Source organism: Callionymus lyra, chromosome 1 (genome assembly GCF_982586985.1).
Source record: "Callionymus lyra chromosome 1, fCalLyr1.hap1.1, whole genome shotgun sequence".
Classification (NCBI taxonomy): Eukaryota; Metazoa; Chordata; class Actinopteri; order Syngnathiformes; family Callionymidae; genus Callionymus; species Callionymus lyra.
This window is the reverse complement of record NC_141818.1, coordinates 14,232,007-14,251,053: the sequence shown is the minus strand read 5'-3', so window position 1 is coordinate 14,251,053 and position 19,047 is coordinate 14,232,007. Positions and strand designations below refer to the sequence as shown.

At 41.2% G+C, this 19,047-nt stretch overlaps 1 protein-coding gene across 1 annotated transcript; it reads right to left on the bottom strand.

Annotated features, from left to right (window-relative positions):
* Positions 1 to 9,190: 9,190 nt before the first annotated feature.
* nr2f1a (nuclear receptor subfamily 2, group F, member 1a) lies at positions 9,191 to 16,259 on the bottom strand. The gene is made up of 3 exons (XM_087794543.1): positions 14,961 to 16,259; positions 13,739 to 14,266; positions 9,191 to 10,482 (listed from the first exon to the last, which is right to left on the bottom strand). Exons 1-3 carry the CDS (start codon positions 15,397 to 15,399, stop codon positions 10,208 to 10,210), a joined length of 1,242 nt encoding a protein of 413 aa, XP_087650669.1. The 5' UTR covers positions 15,400 to 16,259; the 3' UTR covers positions 9,191 to 10,207.
* Between the last annotated feature and the right edge of the window lie 2,788 nt (positions 16,260 to 19,047).

The window sequence follows — 19,047 nt, the reverse complement described above, 5'->3', positions numbered from 1 at the left end:
CGCCGAGGAATCCCCTCCCTTCCGTCAACACGGCCGCGCGACACAGAAACACAACCGTGATGGATGGTGCTGAGTAAGATGGAAAGAAGACATGTATTTATCAAGTAGCAGCCGGTCCACTGAGGTGGAGGGAGGAGAGAGAGAGAGAGAGAGAGAGAGAGAGAGGAAGGAAGGGAAACCTCGACACTGTCAGGAGATGCTCCCTGTGGCAATGATGAAAAAAAAAAAAAAAATCCTTCAATTCATCGTTTCAGTCGCTCGTAATAGACCTTATCTGATCCATCCAGGTGACCATAGAGCTGTGGGATTGACCGTGACACGTTGAGCGAGACATCACAGATACATCACAGATAGAGGGAACACGGGAGAAGGAGGGAATATCTGTGCAAATGTGTCCGTAGATAGACAAAATCATCCGGTGGAGGTGAAATATGAATTAACACAGGCCAGGGATCCTTGTCACCGAGTCACCTCTTGATGTGGCTGCCAATCATGTGACATCCCCGTGTGGTTCAGTCTGCATTTAAACAAACCGTAAAAAAAACACCTAATGCTGTCAATCAATGGAAAAGAACTGAGGGCGGGTTGTCGTAGTCTATAGCACAATTTGAACATTATTTAAATTCCTTTGACGTGAGACAAAACAAGATATCAATCTGGTGTCACTCCTCCAGCCTAAATGTTGCATTTTGTCAGCAACGACTGACTTTACACACAAAGGACTCTTATGTACTTCTTCTTGAAGTACAATCACATCCATGCTCAAATGTATTTGCTTTTATATATGTTTTGTGGGTCATGTTTGGCAGGAGTAGAGTGCAAGTTGGAGTTAATGCATAGTTGGATGGATGGATTGATATTTGAAAGATGGATGGATGGATGGATGGATGGATGGATGGATGGATGGATGGATGGATGGATGGATGGATGGATGGATGGATGGATGGATGGATGGATGGATGGATGGACGATCAGATGGGCTAATATATATTGGATGGATGGGTGGATATACAGATGGTGGATGGATGAGTAAATGGAAGATGTATGTTCTATACGGTCAGATAAGATAATATAGACTGGATGAATTGATATATGGATATAAGGTTGGGTAGATGTATGAATAAATGGAAGATGAATGGCTGGACGGTCAGATAAGATAATATAATATATACTGAAAAGATGGATGAATGGATATATGGATGAGTAGATGGATGGATGGTCAGATAATATAAGATAATATACACTGGATGGATGGATGGGTAGATGTATGAATATATGGACTATGAATGGCTGGACGGTCAGATAAGATAAGATAATACTGGATGGATGGATGGATGGATGGATGGATGGGTAACTGATGAATATATGTAAAATGAATGGATGGATGATAAGATAATATCGATACATGGACAGATGGATGGATGGATGGAATGTTTAACAGTGTTGGATGTAAGAACAGAAGGGTGGATAGATATATATGGTGAAATAGATGGATGGAAGGATTAATGTGTGTACGTTTAAATAGATATATTGCCAGATGAATGGATCAATTGAAGAATATGCAGATACGGAATGGATACATTTCAAGATGGATGGTCGGATGAATGGATGGATGGTTTAACACCAGTGGGATGTATAAAAATAAAAGATAGATGTATACGGTAAAATAGATGGATTGACCGATGGATGGGTAATTTACAGATACATGGCAATATGAATGGGTGGATATAGATAGATGGATGGTGAGATGAATGGATACAATGTTTTCTATTCAGTTTCTAAAGAACAAAACATTGTCGTCAAACATCAATTTACAAAATGGAATATTTAACAGTAGTTGCAGGTAAAAATAAAAATGGTGGATAAGATAAAAAAAAATATATATAGATGGATGTTAGTCTAACTATATGGCTGAATGAACGGATGGATAGAAGAATATACTGATGATGGATTAATGGTAAGACGGGTGGATGAAAAGGAAGATCAACTATTAAGATAAATGGATAAAAAAAATAGACAAAAACGTACAAAATCACATACACCCTTCACACACACACACACACACACGCGAGACGGAGCGCGCGCACACGCTCTCCAACAAACCTATCTCTTCTTTTTTTTTTAAAAAACCCGCTCACACACGCCCACGCGCACGCTCTTTGATCATTTCACACCAGAGTAAATAGTAATAAAACATCCTGAGCTGAATGAGTCTATTAAGCAAATCCTATAGCGAATGAGCTCCACGGTGTTTAGCAGAGGGTTTCACGATATATACCTGCTCCACACACACACACACACACACACAAAAAGAAGGAGCTGCCAATTTATTGTCAGTGGATAATATAGGGAGACTAGAGAGCGTCGAGGCTCAGTGGATTATATCTTCACAAGCATTATTCTGCATGAGTGGCTGCTGGCTGAACGAGCACACAGGCTACAACAAAGATTGGTCAGGCATGACTGCGTCTTGTGTGTTTTGTCTTCATGACGTATTAATTCATCAAACCGTGAAGTAGGGAGGTGTGTGTGTGTGTGTGTGGTGTGTGTGTAGGGGGGTCTTTAATAAGATTGTTTTTAATGGAAGAGTGAACTTTTTGGATATTTTTTTTATTTTAGATTATTCTTCTTATTGATATACTGCCGCCACACACACACACACACACACACACGCAGGATCACACACACACATCTGGAGTGTGTTAGTGGGAAAAAGTCGTAAATACGGTTGGAAATACCCGATGTTATCAGGTGTATTTGTGCGGGCTTGCGTAGAAAAAAATATCACTGTCGGGAGATCTTTAAAAACATTTGTTTTTTTTAAAAAAGATAGTTGCGTCTCACGTCTGTGTTGCACATCAACAGGTTGCTTCAATAATAAATAAAAAAAACTTTTGTTTTTGCTTTTATTTAATTAATCTTATTTCCCTCGTTTGTCAAACCAACGCACTTCCATTGTGTTACCAATAAGAAAAGAAACACAATAAACGGTGCAGGTGAAGAACCGTTTTCCTTCTCCAGCTGATGATTTATTTCACACACACTCCTCTTTCCACGTATATGTTCTCCCTCCTCCCACTTTCTCCTCAAAACTTCCCTCCAACTCCCCCTTTCATTTCTCCGTTTGGAAATAGAAACACACACACATTTAAAGAGAGAGAGAGAGAGAATAAAAGCGTGTAACACACACACACACATTAAAAAAGGGAGAGAGAAAAAATGAGTCTTACTTTAACTCTCCTCTTCTTCCCCATCCGTGGGGTCCTCGCCGTGGACAAGACCTCGGGGTCCAAACGAACCACTTGTTTCCAGCTCAAAATGCAAGAATATTTGGTGCGCAGCCGCCACAGGCTTTAGGGCAGCAGAGGAGAGTGCAGATTGAGACATATTGAGTGCGCTTTTAAAAGGATCATTTCATCATGTGGGAGGTTTGGGACACACAGTGTTGGGACCCGTGACTGGCATTCCGGGGAGACATGCATATTTTAAAAAACAACAAAGCAGGACAGAGACTTGGGGGGCCCCGGAGGGTGGGAGGGGAAGACAAACTTGGAGAGAGAAGTTACTATCAGATGAACAGCTGTCATGGTTGGCCCGGCCTGCGTGCGCGCGCTAAGATATAGTCGTCAGAGGAACAAGTCATCGCGCTGGAGGCTCGTGTTTTAAGCTGAGAGAGACACTTTTTGTTTTTTTTCTTGCGCGAATATGAAAGATCAAACCTTGGAGAAGATTCGGTGTTTAGAATTCTACGTCTGCAACACGCATATCTGTGTCATAAATAGCGTTTTAATCACACGCAATCTTAATTTGAGTTTTTGGTTTTATTCTGTGTTAAAACTATCTTTCATTATTTGCTGCGCCACTATTTTTTGCGTGTATTGCCTAGTTAGCCTGAAATCAATACACTTTACAAAAGTAAAGCTTCTTAAATAAAAAGTATAAAACAATTGTAAGATTTAAAGGACGAGTAAAACTTTTGTGAAAATTAAGTTAAACAAAAAGGTTAGCAAATGATAAAAGAGTTTAAGTTAACAATAGTTACAACGTGCAAAGAAAGTTTTTATTCTACTGTCTTGCACTGTATAAATAGTTAAATTGTTTGTTTGTTTTTTTTAACTTTTATAACCGAATAACATTCCTAGTTGTGGAACTCTAACAATAATGATGATTCTGATATATGATCACGCAAACACACACACACACACACACATTATACTATTCCATTGTGTGGGTGTGAGTAACAAATATTCAATTCAATTCAATTCAATTTTATTTAAAGTGTCTTATCATAACAAAGTCATCTCAAGACACTTTACAGTTGAAGTAAGACTATAGTTGATTAAGGAAAAACAGATCACAGCAATTCATATGTTATATTAGCTATAACAGCTATAGCAAGTAATTTTTTTTTTTGTAAATAAAGGCACTTTTATTATGAGCAACTCTTGATTATTCTTGTTAAGTTGCTTCCTTGTCAAATTAAATAAACTAAATGTACTCGTACAAGAGACACCTTACGAAATATTGTCATTTTAATAGCATTTAGGTGGACATATGAAGCGCACAAACGGTTGTTCTGTATAATATTTTGCCTTTTTTTTGTTGTTTGACATGTACTAGAATAAATCTGCAGAAATTCCTCAATATTCCATATACTACTCCTCAATGCTGGTTCCATTCACTGGAGTAAAAACATCAATGTTGAAAGTGAGTCCAGTCACTCTCTCAATCCCCTCTAGGAAAAAAGCCGGTGCGCTCAGCGCTGTCACTTCTCCACAGCTTTTACAACGTCACACCCCCTTTTTCTCTCCTTTACTGGAGATTTTTTTTTCTTCTTTTTTTTCCCTTTCTCGCTCTTGAGCACTGGGTCCATTCGTACACCATAAAAAAGAAGGGAGGCACAAATGTGCTGGCTGTGATGAGAGATCTGTCCGCTGGAAATGAAGGTCCAGGGGAGAAAGGGGGGAGAGGGGGGGAGGACAAAAGGAGGATGCAGTGGTGTAGAGCTGGATATCTCTGTTAGTTGTCAGCGTTTAGTCCATGGCTGTGGAATGCTAATGAGCAAGGTCTTTCTCTCCCTCGCTTTTTCTCAGCCACCTCCTCCCTCCCCTCTCTCTCTCTCTCTCTCTCTCGGGGAAGAGGAGGAGGAGGAGGAGGAGGAGAAAAAAAAAAGCGGATCGATAACTGACCCGATGGTTTTGGCCGATGCTTTATTTATCTGGCCAGGCAATGATATTATCAGCCTTGAACGTTATATACAGCAAACGTCTTCCTAAATCAACACAAAGGGATCAGCTTACACAGCAATCTCCCCCCTTTCACTCCCCCCATTTTTTCTACTCTCTCTCTCTCTCTCGCCTTCTGTTTCCAGCGAGGCGCGCACACGCTGTGATCCACGCTTTTTACGCACGGACCGGAGCGCGCCCGCACACGGTGGAGCGACATAACGGTGTTTTTTTTTTGTGTTTGTTTCTTTTTTTATGATAATGATGACAAAACCTTCCTGTTACTGCCCCCCAACGGGGCTTGGTGGGTTTTTTCTTTTTTTTTTTTTTTGATCCGTGGATTAAAGCTCGCGAAACAATCATGGGATGGAATTCCAACGATCGATTACGGCACAAACGTCCCTCCCTTGTTTACATTCCGTCCTCGTACTTTTCCACGCGGATCCACGCTGTGTCACACTCGAGAGAGAGTCTCCAGGATTTGTCAAAGGGAGAAGCAGCAGAAGTGACGTGTGACGCCGGTAGGACATTTCCACTGCTGCGTAAAAGCCTCGCAATGAGTTTTTTCTCCCCCCTCCTCCCCCCCTTTTTTTTTTTTTTTTTTTTTTTTTTGGAGGAATGGCTCTGCTGACATGTTAGGATAATAAATGTTTCGCTTTCAGACAGATATCTCAAACGTGAAATCGCACCCAGCTGCTTGTGTAAAGCAAACAAATAGCCCCCTCGTGTTCCGAGTCCCTCCACTTGTGGTTTGATGAATGAAACCAGACAAAGGTAAATGGTTGTTTAACTCATTTCGCACTTTGTGTTAACGGCGTTTCCGGAGAGGAGGAGGACGAAAAAAAAAGAAGAAGAAGAAAGAAAAAAAAATGACACAGACATAAACGAGGGGCCCTGTTGTGTGCCACATATCCATCTCTCTTTTAATTCACTTATAATAATATTGACGTTAAGTGGAATATATACAGTGTATATTACTGTGTTAATTAAAGCTGCTGTTTTCAAAAGAGAAAATATGACTCTTTTTTTTTCACCAAGTGTTTCACTCTCTTATTGCCCCACACACACACACACACACACACACGGTAATTAGAAGCACATGCAGCCATTTCTTCTGCTTCTGAACTGTTGCTTTATATAGCCTGGCAATTGTCTAACAGAATGATCGCAGCGAGAGGATAAAGGATAGTTATTCTGGAGGGATTTAGAATACATTATGTCGACGGCTCAGAGCTACGTTTAATAAGCGAGTAAACAATTTTGAACCATAAAATATACAACCGCTTTTTAGGAAGTGGCGGGATAACTTAAAAAAAAACAACTTTACAACTGATAATTGTATTCACTGACCATCCAATAAAAACAAATTCAGTGGATAAACAACAAAAACCAGCTTGTAAATCATCATCATACATGTCCTCAAAGCAAACCAGACTATCTTATAATCCAATATCTGTTGCCCTTTCACCCCCACCCAGCAGAGGGAAATGTCACATTTTTTGTTGTTTGTACACAAGCCAGTGGCACCAACAAGTGACCCGTTGCTGAACGCCGGGCGGGTCGATCGGGAGCACGGGGGTCCCAATATGAGCGAAAACACATTCATGGGGGCGAATAAAAAGCTGCATTCATGTGGGGGAGCATCTGAGGACAGCCGTGAGAACAACATAAAGCAAGAACAAACCAGTTAATAGCTCCATTGTAGCCCTTCAATGGGCACAAACAAGTAATCCATCAATAACTTAAAAAGGGATGGACCAGGTCTTAGATAGGAGTGACGCACGGACAAGAGATGATATTGTTGGTGACGCTACCCCGAAATCTATTCCTTTTTTGAGCGTGGATGCTAACATTGACAACATATATACAAAAGTACTTTGTACTGCGTCCAACCACGGTACAGAAAAGATCCATTTCCCTTCGTTGATAGACTCACTTGAAACAGAGTTAGCTTCTTTGTCATTGCTGCTCAATTGACACAAGCTAGAAGAGGATTGTGGGTAACAGAGACACATATATGTTCTTTACCAATAAATCGACATGTGAATTCAAACATTCTCCTCACATTTCTTTTTATATACATCCATGTTTTGTATTTTCTCTTGTTTCTATATTGCTAAGTAGTAATGCTGGAGCTCTAACACCATTGACAGGATTTGGTTATTAGTTCCACGTTTTATAACTTAAACATTTTCCCTAAAAACTAGCAGTTAGCGTCATTGGAAACAGCAACAAGCTAATGCTGCTGATACATTTTTTTTTACCTGATGTGGACGTTCATATATTGAATTACATGACTGATGCTAAACCTTGCAAACAATGCGTTGTTTAGCATTTCTGTGTCACAGAAGTTACAGATCGAACGACAAATCCATTCGTTTTTCTCATGCTTTCTCCCCAGTACTTGTCAATCGAAGCTACTTTGCACAAGAGGAATTCGCACCATATAAAGAAAAAGAAGCCAGAAATCCAAAAGAACCAACACAGATAATCACAAGTCGAGAGTAGCGAACAGATTTCACCTGTTTGCACTGAGCAAACAGTTGGAGAACACATTAGAACACAAGGTAGCATCTTGCTAAAGCTAATCGTCGGCGAAGCATTGAGCTAAAATGATTTATCGGCGGATTCCAACAGCCGATATTTAACCGAAGTCCCTCAGATTTCTTCATTTCTTCTTTCGAAATTGGTGTTGACGTTTGTGAAAACTTCCAGGGGAAAATGTTATTGCGCACGTTTACACATCTGGTGCGTCGGGTCCGGAGCCGAATCCAGATCCGATCCAGATCCCATCGAGGTGTGAATTGTTTTGATCGGATACCGAAGTCTTTTGTATTTCGCACACGTCTCTTCATTCATTTTATAATATCCGATCAACACTCACCAAGAAGTATTAATAAAACGTTAAATATATTTGGATTGTGAGTCAGCTAATGCTAATAACGTTCATGGTTTATCGCTATTAAACATTGAAATCCACTAGAACAGTTAGCTTGAAATAGTTTGTTACCCAATTGACCGTCTGAACACTGAATAGCGAAATGTAGAGTTGAATTGCTAATATCTCAGGTTCTAGTATAGTCTTCGTGGCTCTACTCCACGCTTCTCACGGATCCCAAAGCTCCCGCTTCCCATTTTCACGGGAGAAATCGCCAACGTTTGTAATATTACTTTGTCCTCACGAAAATACTCTGTAATAAGTCAGTAAGTAAGTAATGGTTATTTCTAGACCAGGGTCACAAACAATTGAAGTGTATTTTCTTATTTTCATTTATCAGCTTCTTAGCAACAGATTTTGATGATCATCCTCGCCTCCCATGTTCATCCCACGTCAGGTGTGATATTGTGCGCAGTCTGATCCTCCTCGCGTCACGTGGCGACAGGTGAGGCGCGCGCACGAGGAACAGGGGAAAATCTCGCGTATCGATGAACTCATTACGTCGTGGACGAACCAAGGCGACGTTTCTTTCTTATGTGTCTCTCTTTTTTCTTTTTTTCTTTTTCCTCTCACTTGCTATCCCCCTCACGCCTCTCATTTGTCTCCTATAGTCTCCCCCCTTTTCTCTGTCCTCTCCCCCCTTTTCCTCTCTTTCTCTCTCCTGTCTATTCCCACACAATGCATCACACTCGGTGTTCCTATCGACTGCTTACATGCTGTAAAATACATTTTCCAGATTGATCACGCGCATCACAGCTGCTTCGCTAAAAACCCACTTTTGCCAAACGACGCCCACATCAATATTGAGACTATCAAGTTCGTTTTTTTTTTATATTTTAATGTTTGCTTTGTGGAGAAATCACCTGGATTGAGCCATTGGAGGTGAGAGGGACTTCCTTTGCTGCCATTATTAAAGATTAATACGCGAGAATTCTTGCTTTTTTGTCACGTTATTCTAAATCCCTTTTTCTTTTTTTGGAGACAGAGGATACAGGTGTGTCAAGGAAAATGCTGGCAAAATGAGACATTTGTTGCCTATTTCTTTTTTTAATAGTACAGTCACCATCACACAACTTCATCAACCGACCCTTCTGCAAAGAGCTGCATCATGGAGTAAGCAAATTGAAGGCAACAACCAATGAAATTTCAAGAAACAATGAAAAGTTTTTTTTTTCCCCAAGACGAAAAAAAACAAACGAAAAAAAAAAAAGAAATGTATTTGAAATGATATATTAAAAGTGCTTTTTTTGATTTCTCGTGTCTCTCCTCCTTTTCACTGATGATGGACTCCACAGAAAAAGGGGGACGTCCTCGCTCAAAAAACAACAACAACAAAAAAAAGAAAAGTCCTGGAGGTCAGTTTTGTTTGCTGCAGGTCCATCGTTTTTAAAAATTGAAGAAAAAAAAAAACAGGAAAAAGAGTTCAACCATCAGTGGTGATATTGTCATTAGCGATTAGACTGTTTCTTATGTGTCTAAATTTCATTTTTTTTTTTTAATTCTCACGTCTTCAATTTTAATTCTTGGAGAACATAGCTTCGACAACATATATCGCACTCATTATAAGAAGCAAAAAGGTTATATCAAAAAATTATTAGTATAGAATCACAGAAACCCTGGTTTGGAACCAGAAAAAATACAAAACAGAGAGGTACATAGACACAGGACATTTCTTATAATTGCTTGGAAACATTATTTTTCCCGCTAAGTCTTGATTCTTTTTTTTTTTTTTTTTCTTACTGCGCATATGATGTTTTTCATTTTACTTTTTTTTTTACAAAAAAAAAAAAAAAGAAAAGAAAATAAAGACTAGTAATTTACAAAATGAAGTGTATAGTTCATGATGACGAGGGTGGATTTTACACAAGTCCAAATACTTTTCTGTACATTATTCCATGTCAAAGTCCCAGAAGACAGCAAAAAAAAAAAAAAAAAAGAGAGTCTTCCCAGAAAAGGTCCTATATATATATAAAGTCTTCTTGAAGGAGGACGGGGGTGGCGCCGAATTTTTTTGGTCCTTTCTTTTCTGTTTTCATTTTAAGCATCATTGGATGGACATGTAAGGCCAGTTGAAGCTGCTCCCGGATAAAAGCATATCCCTGATGAGGGTTTCAATAGGAGTTTTACCTACCAAGCGGACGAAGAAGAGCTGCTCGATCACCGAGGAGGACACGGTGCGCAGCGACGGGAGCCGCAGCAGAAGCTTCCCAAAGCGGCTGGGCTGGTTCGGGTACTGACTCCTCACGTACTCCTCCAGTGCGCACTGGGACTTCTCCTGTAGACTCTCGATGTGAGCGGCGTCCGACAGGCCGCAGGCGTCTGATGGAAAACACACAAAAAAAACACTGGTTAGACTTTCACACGTCAGGTGAACCTCAAATGGACACTTTAAAAAGTTTATTTTCTTTAAAGTCCTGAAGTAAAAAAAACGATCTGACACCTGTGCTCAGTGTTAGAAGATGATTTAAAGAATCAATATACGTGTCTACATCTGTGAAAACACATCCATATCAGAGTTTTTTGAATACTTTACGCACATATTCTTGATCATTGGTTATTCTTTTTCCAAATATTGAGTCGCGCATCGCAAGTTTCTAGTCAAATAATCCAAGTGTATTTAATTTATTTGACTTATAACTGTGCGTAAACACTTTCAAATGATTAGACGACGTCGATATGTAACCGTTTTTAATGATGCAGTATTATTTATTGTTTCTTTTTTTTTTAAGGATCACGTGACGCGCTCCAAAGCGTTTCCATGGTTACCCGAGTTTATGAACAGTTAATAGCTCTCAATTAGATTTCTTTGTTTGATCTGAAACATAAAACGCTGATTAGACGTTATTTTGCGTGAATTATTTCCCACTAGCATCGCTGCTGACAGTCTGTCTGCTTTAACCATCAGCCCTCAACTTTATTTTATAAAATGAATTACAAGAAAATATTTCCGTTGCTTTGCTGACTTCATTCCAGACAACTTTTTTATTCTAAGCATAAAGTTCAGAAGAATATTTGACAAAAAATACTTAACATAAAAAAGTTCCACATTAATTAACACTAATATAATATTTACTTTTACAGGATCAGGAAATACCATTTTACGTTTTCAATTAAACGTATTTTGCGCATGTATCTGATTCAAACTGTACGTTATTGTTATTTTCCTAAAATGTTTGTCACTCTTATGTTTAGAATGGATGCAAACTGTCATGTATGTTTAAAAAGTGACGCTTTTTCAAGTAGAACTGCTGACAGCGTCAAAAAAACAGGAATTTGTCATTGAATGTAAGAGACAAATTAAAGATTCTTCATTAAAATGAAACAAGTGCATGATTTTAATTCCACTTTGACTGTAAGTCAGTTTATTTATTTTGTGCCTTTAACTGTGCGTAAGTAAATAGCAACTAAACTAATTTACAATTAGGTGATTATAAACTTCTGATAAATATTTATTAAAATATGATTTTGGACGCATACGTTCGAATAAATTGTGCAACTTTTCTTGGTCATAATAATCAATTAAAAATCAAACATATAAATAATGAGTTGTGGTTTGATTCTGACAGTTTGATCACCTGGTCACCTACACACACACACACCACATCTAAAATATATATTTCTAAAGACACGAGACACTAATGAATATATAAATAATAATGTATTTTTGCGTGTGATTTGTATTCTCAACTCGTTGTCAACCCCCCCATCATCCTATACGTGTTATTGACAAAGTGGAATGAACAAACACACGCTGGCTACGTCACGGTGAGCGAGTGGAAACTGTCATACATGGTAAACAAAGGCTTTTTTTTTGCTGCAGGATATATCTGTCTGGTGGGTAGAGAGAACACATTTATATCCATGTGAGGGATCTGAAGGTGTTTAGACGAGGGTGGAGCAGTTAAAGGGGCCCAAAGGCCGCTGGACCCTGGAGAATTTAAGGAAACATAAACGACACTGATGAATGTGAAATTACACTGGCTGTAATGTGACCTAATTACTTTGCAGTAAGCTTTTCCTCATCTCTCCAAAGACTCCTTCTTCTCTTCTGGCCTGTTTTTTTTTTCTTTTCTAAAAAGAACAATCACGTTTATAATCTGAGCTGAGGTCAGTCTCGCACGTAAAAAAAAAGAAAAAAAAAAGAAGAGCCGGTTTGGGGAGTAAAAACCAACACTCCCTGTCTTATGGCGTCATCCACACTCGCCTCCTTCATTTCGCCCCAAAAAAACAGATTTACTTTTCAAGCACCGCCACACAGAGAGACCCCACTGAAGCTTTTAAGCCCCATTCGTGATTTCTCGGCGCTATAACTCACTTTGGCCAGACACAATAACCTTATGAACCCGGGGGGCAACGGGGTGATTTACGGTGACCCCAGTGAAGCCGGTCAAAAGCCCCCCATGTATGCAAATCCTACCCCGAATTGAAGCTGAGTGTCTCTTTTCGAGAGTGATCCGCCTGGATTTAGAGATATATAAATATTAAAATGGTTTAAACGTAAATAAAGAGGGCGTGTAAGACCCTTTTTATATCCAAGGAGCGCCACAATACGCAATGGCGCGCGTCATGGGCGCATAAAGGGTTAAATAAAAACCAATTTCTTTTAAAAACGAATGTTGTTTTGTACATGTAAACAAAAAGATATGTGTCACCAGCAAAGCAAGCAAACAGAAAACATCAATGCGTGGAAATATTTGGGTGCTCTAAATAATTTATTTGAGGAAACAAACACGGTGTTTATTTTTCATGATCATCTAAATGTAAGGAGCAGCAGCACGTTTGTGCATCTCATGTAGAAACTATGATAAATAAGAGAGTCAAATATTGAGTTTATCAATAATTACACCCACCTTATAAAAATATAATATAATATAAAAAATGTGTAATATAATATAATATAATATAATGTAGTATAAATAATATAGTAAAGTAATATAATAAAGTATAATATTGTTTTTTTATTTATTTATTATTTTTCAACACAACCACATTATTGTATTAATTAAAAATCAAATACAATCTTTTAGTTAAGTGCACGTAAGACACTTGGTCACGAACGTGTGTAATTATACATTATATACGTAATTTCACCTAAATTTTAGAAAAAAAGCTCAACAAGAGAGAGATAGTTGGAAAGTTTGGAGATAGTTATGCGGCCTGTGTGTAAGTTTTCTCATCAAACAAAAACATCTTTTATTCCATTGTCTCTGCAAACCTGTATTTTTTTTTTTATATCTTCCAAAATAGATTTTGAAAACACTTTGGAGAGCTTTTGTGTTATAGTTGTGCGTCAGTGTAGAACTACAAACTACTTTAGGTTACATTTGAATTTGGTGTTATACACACACACACACACACACACGTTTGCAACTTCACGCACAGGAGTCTATTTTACGTGCGTTTTATTTTTAAACTGCGTCATATATTTGGGAACAATTGTCACCCTCGTCTGCGCGTGCTGACAAGTCTAACCACTGACACGCGCCTGTTGACAAAAACGTAAGAGCCCGGATCTCTCTGGACTCTGACACCGGTTCTGGTTCTTGTTGGCACCGTGCGTAACGTAGACACCCACCTGACGTGAAAAGCACGATGGCCTTGAGGCAGCTGTACTCCGCCGAGTCCACATGCAGGGTCTTAAGCTTCTCCACTTGCTCCTGGAAGATCCGGATGTGGTCCATGAAAGCCACGACGCGGTCCGCGGACATCGGGGAGGCGTGGAGGCCCGCGGCCGCCAGCAGAGGGGCCACATGCAGGGGCATGGAGCATTGGGCCGCGTTGAGCACAAACAACTCGCTCCACGTCAGCCTGAGCAGTGACACCTGGTCGGTGATCTGCAGGTCAGGGAAGAAAGGGATGTTTCTGGCCCACTCCACGGCGCTGAAGAGCAACCGAGCCGCCAGCTCGCAGATGTTCTCGATGCCCATGATGTTGTTGGGCTGCATGCACTGGCTCCCGTACCGGGACGTGGGATAAGGCTCGGCCCGCAGCAGTAACGAGATGTATCCGGAGAGATAGCAGTGGCCGTTCAGGGGGTCCCCGTTGGTCAGCGCGTACTGGCCTGGGTTCGGCTGGGTTGGCGGCATTCGTCCTCGCTGAACCGCTGACAAAAAGAGAGAGAAAAAGAGGAAATGTGCATCCAGGACTGACAAACATAGTTCATAAGAAGTCAACGCTAGTGCTGGTGGTTCTGATCCCCCCCTAAAGACCCCTCACACACATTTTAAACACCGAGATCTCTGCACTAGTCTTCAAAAAAAACATCAGAAACACGACTGATAATTGCGGATTTTAAAAAACGTTTTTGACTCCAGCTCAGCTGGAAGTAAAAAGGGATTTGTAGCATTGTTACTGTTAATAATAAATTATTAACGCGGCTCGTGTGTGTATCCAGCGTGTGCTCGACACTCTAAACACCGAGGCTTTTAAATAAATAATGTTTGCTTGAATTGATATTTTAAACACCTGACAACAGACAAGAAAAAAAAACGTGAGTGTGTGTGTGTTGGCTTATGCTGATCACACACACACACACACTAATAAAAAAACTGATTTATGTATAGAAAGCTGGTTTAGGGGGATTATATATATAGAAAAAGCGTTTTTTTTCTGACAAAAAAACAGGCTTGACGAGCCGCTTTGTTAGGGCGATCTGCATTCAGGTCTCGCTGTGAACTGGCCCTTTACCCTCCTCTCACATATGCACCAACACGAGAACGACATGGCAGCGACACACACACACACAACATGCCCCTATAGGAAAAAAAAAATAATAAGAGTTAGGAATAAATATTCACCTTCCCGCCGCATTCCCACTTTTAAGCACTTCTTGAGCCGGCAGTACTGGCACTGGTTCCGGTGGTGCTGGTCAATGGGACAGTTCCTATTGGCGCGACACGAGTACGTTAAGTTCCTCCGTACACTCCTCTTGAAGAAACTTTTGCATCCCTCGCAGGTGAACTGGCCATAGTGTTTGCCGCTGGATTTGTCCCCGCAAACCACGCACTCGATGTGCTGCTGACTCTGTCCCGAGTTCTGGCTCCCCTTCTCGCCGGCGGTGCCCGGCGTGGACGGGGGTCCCGGCTGACTCGGGGTCTGCGGGGTGTGCGGCGCGGCCGACGCCGTCTGCTGCTGCTCCCTCGCCGGCTGCGTCACGGGGTTGGGGCCGCCGCTCGGGGGTCCCCCGGCTCCCACGTCTTCCTGCGGATCTCGCCACACGCTGACTACCATTGCCATATCTCGGCCCCGGAAAGTGCTGTAAAGCGAAATGATCGCCGGTGGTTATGAAGCAAAAAGCGGAGTGAAAAAAAATTATTTTTTTTTTTTTGGGGGGGGAGAGAAAAGACTGGGGAGACCAGGAGCGATCAATACATTCAGAGTAAGAATTGCGCCCGACTAGGATATGCAAGCATCGGGAGGCCAGTTCCAAGGTAAATCGCAGTCAGCCATTCAGGAAGCCCCTGATCATGAAGGAAAAAAAAAAAAAAAAAAGCCAAGAGTCCAGACGTCACAAACTGCTGAGAAAAATAGCCACAAAGAAGAAGCAGAAGCAGCAGCAGCAGCGGCTTCTTCACATGGACGCGGCGGCGGCGGCAAAAAACGATCCAAAAGTGCAGCGCAAGATAAAATCCGTTCTCTCCTTTTTTCTTTTTCTCTCTCCTCTTTCGTGTAGGAGGCAGATCTGGGAGCCGCTCACATCTAGGTTCTTAAATAAAAGCTCATCATCTCGCGCAGCAGAGAAGCAAGAGCCGCCGCGTCGCCGTGGAGAGCCGGAGTGCCCATGAACGTTCTCCTCCGAGCAGAAGGGGAAGAAGAGGAAAAAAAAAACAAGAAGGAAAAAAAAAAACTAATATGCAAGAAGAAGAAAAAAATGGATAAAAAAAACGGGAGGACCAGCAGCCGGAGCAATGTTTCCGAAACGAGGGGGATCTGCGCGAATGTCTGTATATAGTGAACTTTGACACTACTATTGAAACTGACACGTTTCTATGGAGATCGCTGCGCCTTATATGGTGCTCGTGTCAAGGAGCCAAGAGAGGGGCTGCTGGAGACTGATAATCAAAGGCGACTGACTGGCCAGAGCCCCGCATAGAGGAGGAGGAGGAGAGGAGGAGAGGAAGAAGGAGGGGGAGAGAGAGAGAGAGAGAGAGAGAGAGAGAAAAATGGGAGGCTAAGGTTATAGCCAAGCCCTCTCTGCCTCTCCATTGGTTAGAAAGCCCCTCTTCTCCTGCTTCGCTCGCTGCAAGAAATGTCTGCGATCGTGCGCGCTTCAGGGGGAAAAAACCCACCGATTTTTATATTTCTGTTGAATATACAGGCGAGGATGTTTCACGCTCCCTGTGTGCGAGAAGATTCAATCGCATCAGTGGCTCCGGTTGGAGCAGAAAAAAGCATAACCGTGGTTTTTGGACATTTCTTGCAGTGTTGTCATCCACCACTGGAGGGCTAGAGGGGGTCCTGACAGCTTACAATTTACATCCAAGCTCGCCCCGCGCTGCTATTTACTTTGAAACCTGATTAGTATGGACCGTCTATTGTCACCCCCCCCCCCTAAAAAAAAAGAAAAAAAGAGGAAGAAACCCTGGTTAGAAAAAGCGGGGTAAAGAAGGCAAGAAGGTGGCGGAGGGAGAGGAGGAGGAAGGCGGGTGGTGGAGGTGGAGGTGGTGGTGGTGGGGGGGCATTTACGCACGACAAATAAGCCCCAAAAACTGTGCGCAGCGGGGAGAAGGGAGACAACTCCGGTGGAGAAAATCCCCTTTAAAAGTTCAAAATCATCATTTGAATCTGGTTATACATTCACAGCTGATTCATTTGTCCACGTTGTGTTTGCGCATTGCGGTAGACAGGCTGTGATTCCACGCCACGGTCCAGCGGATGAGAACTTTAGTCTCCAAAAAAAAGCCTGTGACTGATGGGAAGACGAGGAATAGGTAGCAAGGGAAAAAAACCTGTGCCCCCCCAAAAAACAGAAGGTCTTAAAAGAGCGAGTGTAAAAAAAAAGGGGGGGGACGCGGGGTAATAACGTCGGTGCTTCTCAGTCTACATTGATGCCGGTGCTTGGTGTCACATTAATGATGACAATCATGTTGAAGTTGCGAGGAATTTTAGTAAAGAAAAAAGGGGATTCCGGCTTTTTTTGTGTGTTCGAGAGTGTGCGCGCGCGCAAGTGTGTGTGTGGTTTTTGAGCAGGCTTTTCCATCCACTCGCTCGCAGAAAAAAGTCTGGAGCGCGCTGCCATCTAGCGTGCGTTTGGTAATTACACCTTTACGCATGCACAGCATTCATTTTTTTTAAAAACCACGCTCATCATTTTTAAAAACAAAATCACACTTTTAAATATGACACGGATCTCTTGGATGAGCTGCAGTCGGGGGGAAATGTTGTATTTTTGTTTTTTATCCACGCAATTGTGCGCCAAACGTGCGTAAAAAAACGATTGAAGCCACTTTGTTGGATTAATGGTGTCTGCGTAAATGACGCAAAAACGAGTCTATGGGCAGAAACACCGGGATGACAAATAGAGAATCATCTTTAGCCACATGAGAGCGAATATAATAGCGCGTAAATATGCAAGTGCCCCCTTCGGAAGCGCAAGAAAAGGAGGGATGGCTCGCTTTTTTTTTTTAGGAGTAGAGAAGATCTCTCTTCACTCTCCGGTTCGGACACTGTGGCTCCTGCAGAAAAAAAAAGAAAAAAGGGTGAAACCAATAAGATTAAATCGGACAAAGATTTTTTTCTTTTCTCCCCTGCTCTCCGTTAAGTGTATCATTAAGATTTAACTCGGCGGATTGAGTGGAGAGGGGCTCTTCTGCAGGAGGAGAGGAGAGGGAGAGCAGAATGGGGGGAGCAGGGGAGAAGAAGAAGAAAGAAGCGGCCAGGAGGAGAAGTGGACGACTGGGCAGCAGAGGAGAAGGTTCGGGGGGATCCACGGTGGAAACACTTTGGTTTTTAAACCACTGCACTTCAGGCAAGTACACGATTTCCACCGAGAATCTTTTTGTCGATCGCAGCAGCAGAAGATCACTCACTTATGAAAAAAACTCCTCGTGTGGTTCAGTCACAACTTTCCCAAAAAAACAAAAGTACAATTTCGTGCGTTATCGCTTCTTATCTAAAGACAATGTGAGGATCTTATGACAAAGTCAGTTGCAGACGTTTCGAGGGATTTCGACAAGTCCACGTGCTGGTTCTGAGACATTAAAAAACTAAAATAAAAAGACGTCGCAAAGTTGCGGGATCGTAAAATGTAAAATGACGCGCCTGGTCTGCGTCGTTTATCGAAGGAGCGTCAATGATGCAAAGTGACTGCGACGAATATTTAAACGTTTAAAAGTGGACACGAGCAGGTGATTTTGGAATAATATAGTTTAGGTTTCACGTTTCATCATCAAAAAGCGTTTATTTAAGACTGAAATAAGATGAAAAATAGTTGTTTTTATTCATTCAGTGAACAGTTTGGTTGCACGGACAGAACCCCAGCAGCTTTATGTGTTGTTGGATCATTACTTATTTATTATAAATTGCAGGTGTAAACAGCGCATCCTTTTACACACACGTACACCAGTTACGTCACAATCGTTATAGGCACATCTACATGAAGCTGTTTGTAGCAATAGTTCCCCCATTAAATTGTGATTATCACTGCAGTTTTAGGTGAATTTGAGATACTTTCACTTCTTAATCGACAATTCTTCACGACATAATTGGAATATTAATCAATTTTTATTAATTATTAACAACATTGATATTCATTTGGGTCTTCATTGACTATTCACGTCATAATTAAAACGGAATCTTTCATTTCAAGAGCTCAATTTCACTTTTTTTTTTAATGTATTGTTGTAGTTAAAGTGATCACTTACACGTCATAACACTCTTTATAAG

Coding starts and splice junctions, on each gene's coding strand:
- nr2f1a (XM_087794543.1), bottom strand. CDS start 15,399: ATGGCAATGGTAGTCAGCGTGTGGCGAGATCCGCAGGAAGACGTGGGA. Junction 14,267..14,960: donor AGTGGGAATGCGGCGGGAAG/GTGAATATTTAT, acceptor TCTTTTTGTCAG/CGGTTCAGCGAGGACGAATG. Junction 10,483..13,738: donor CATCGTGCTTTTCACGTCAG/GTGGGTGTCTAC, acceptor GTTTTCCATCAG/ACGCCTGCGGCCTGTCGGAC.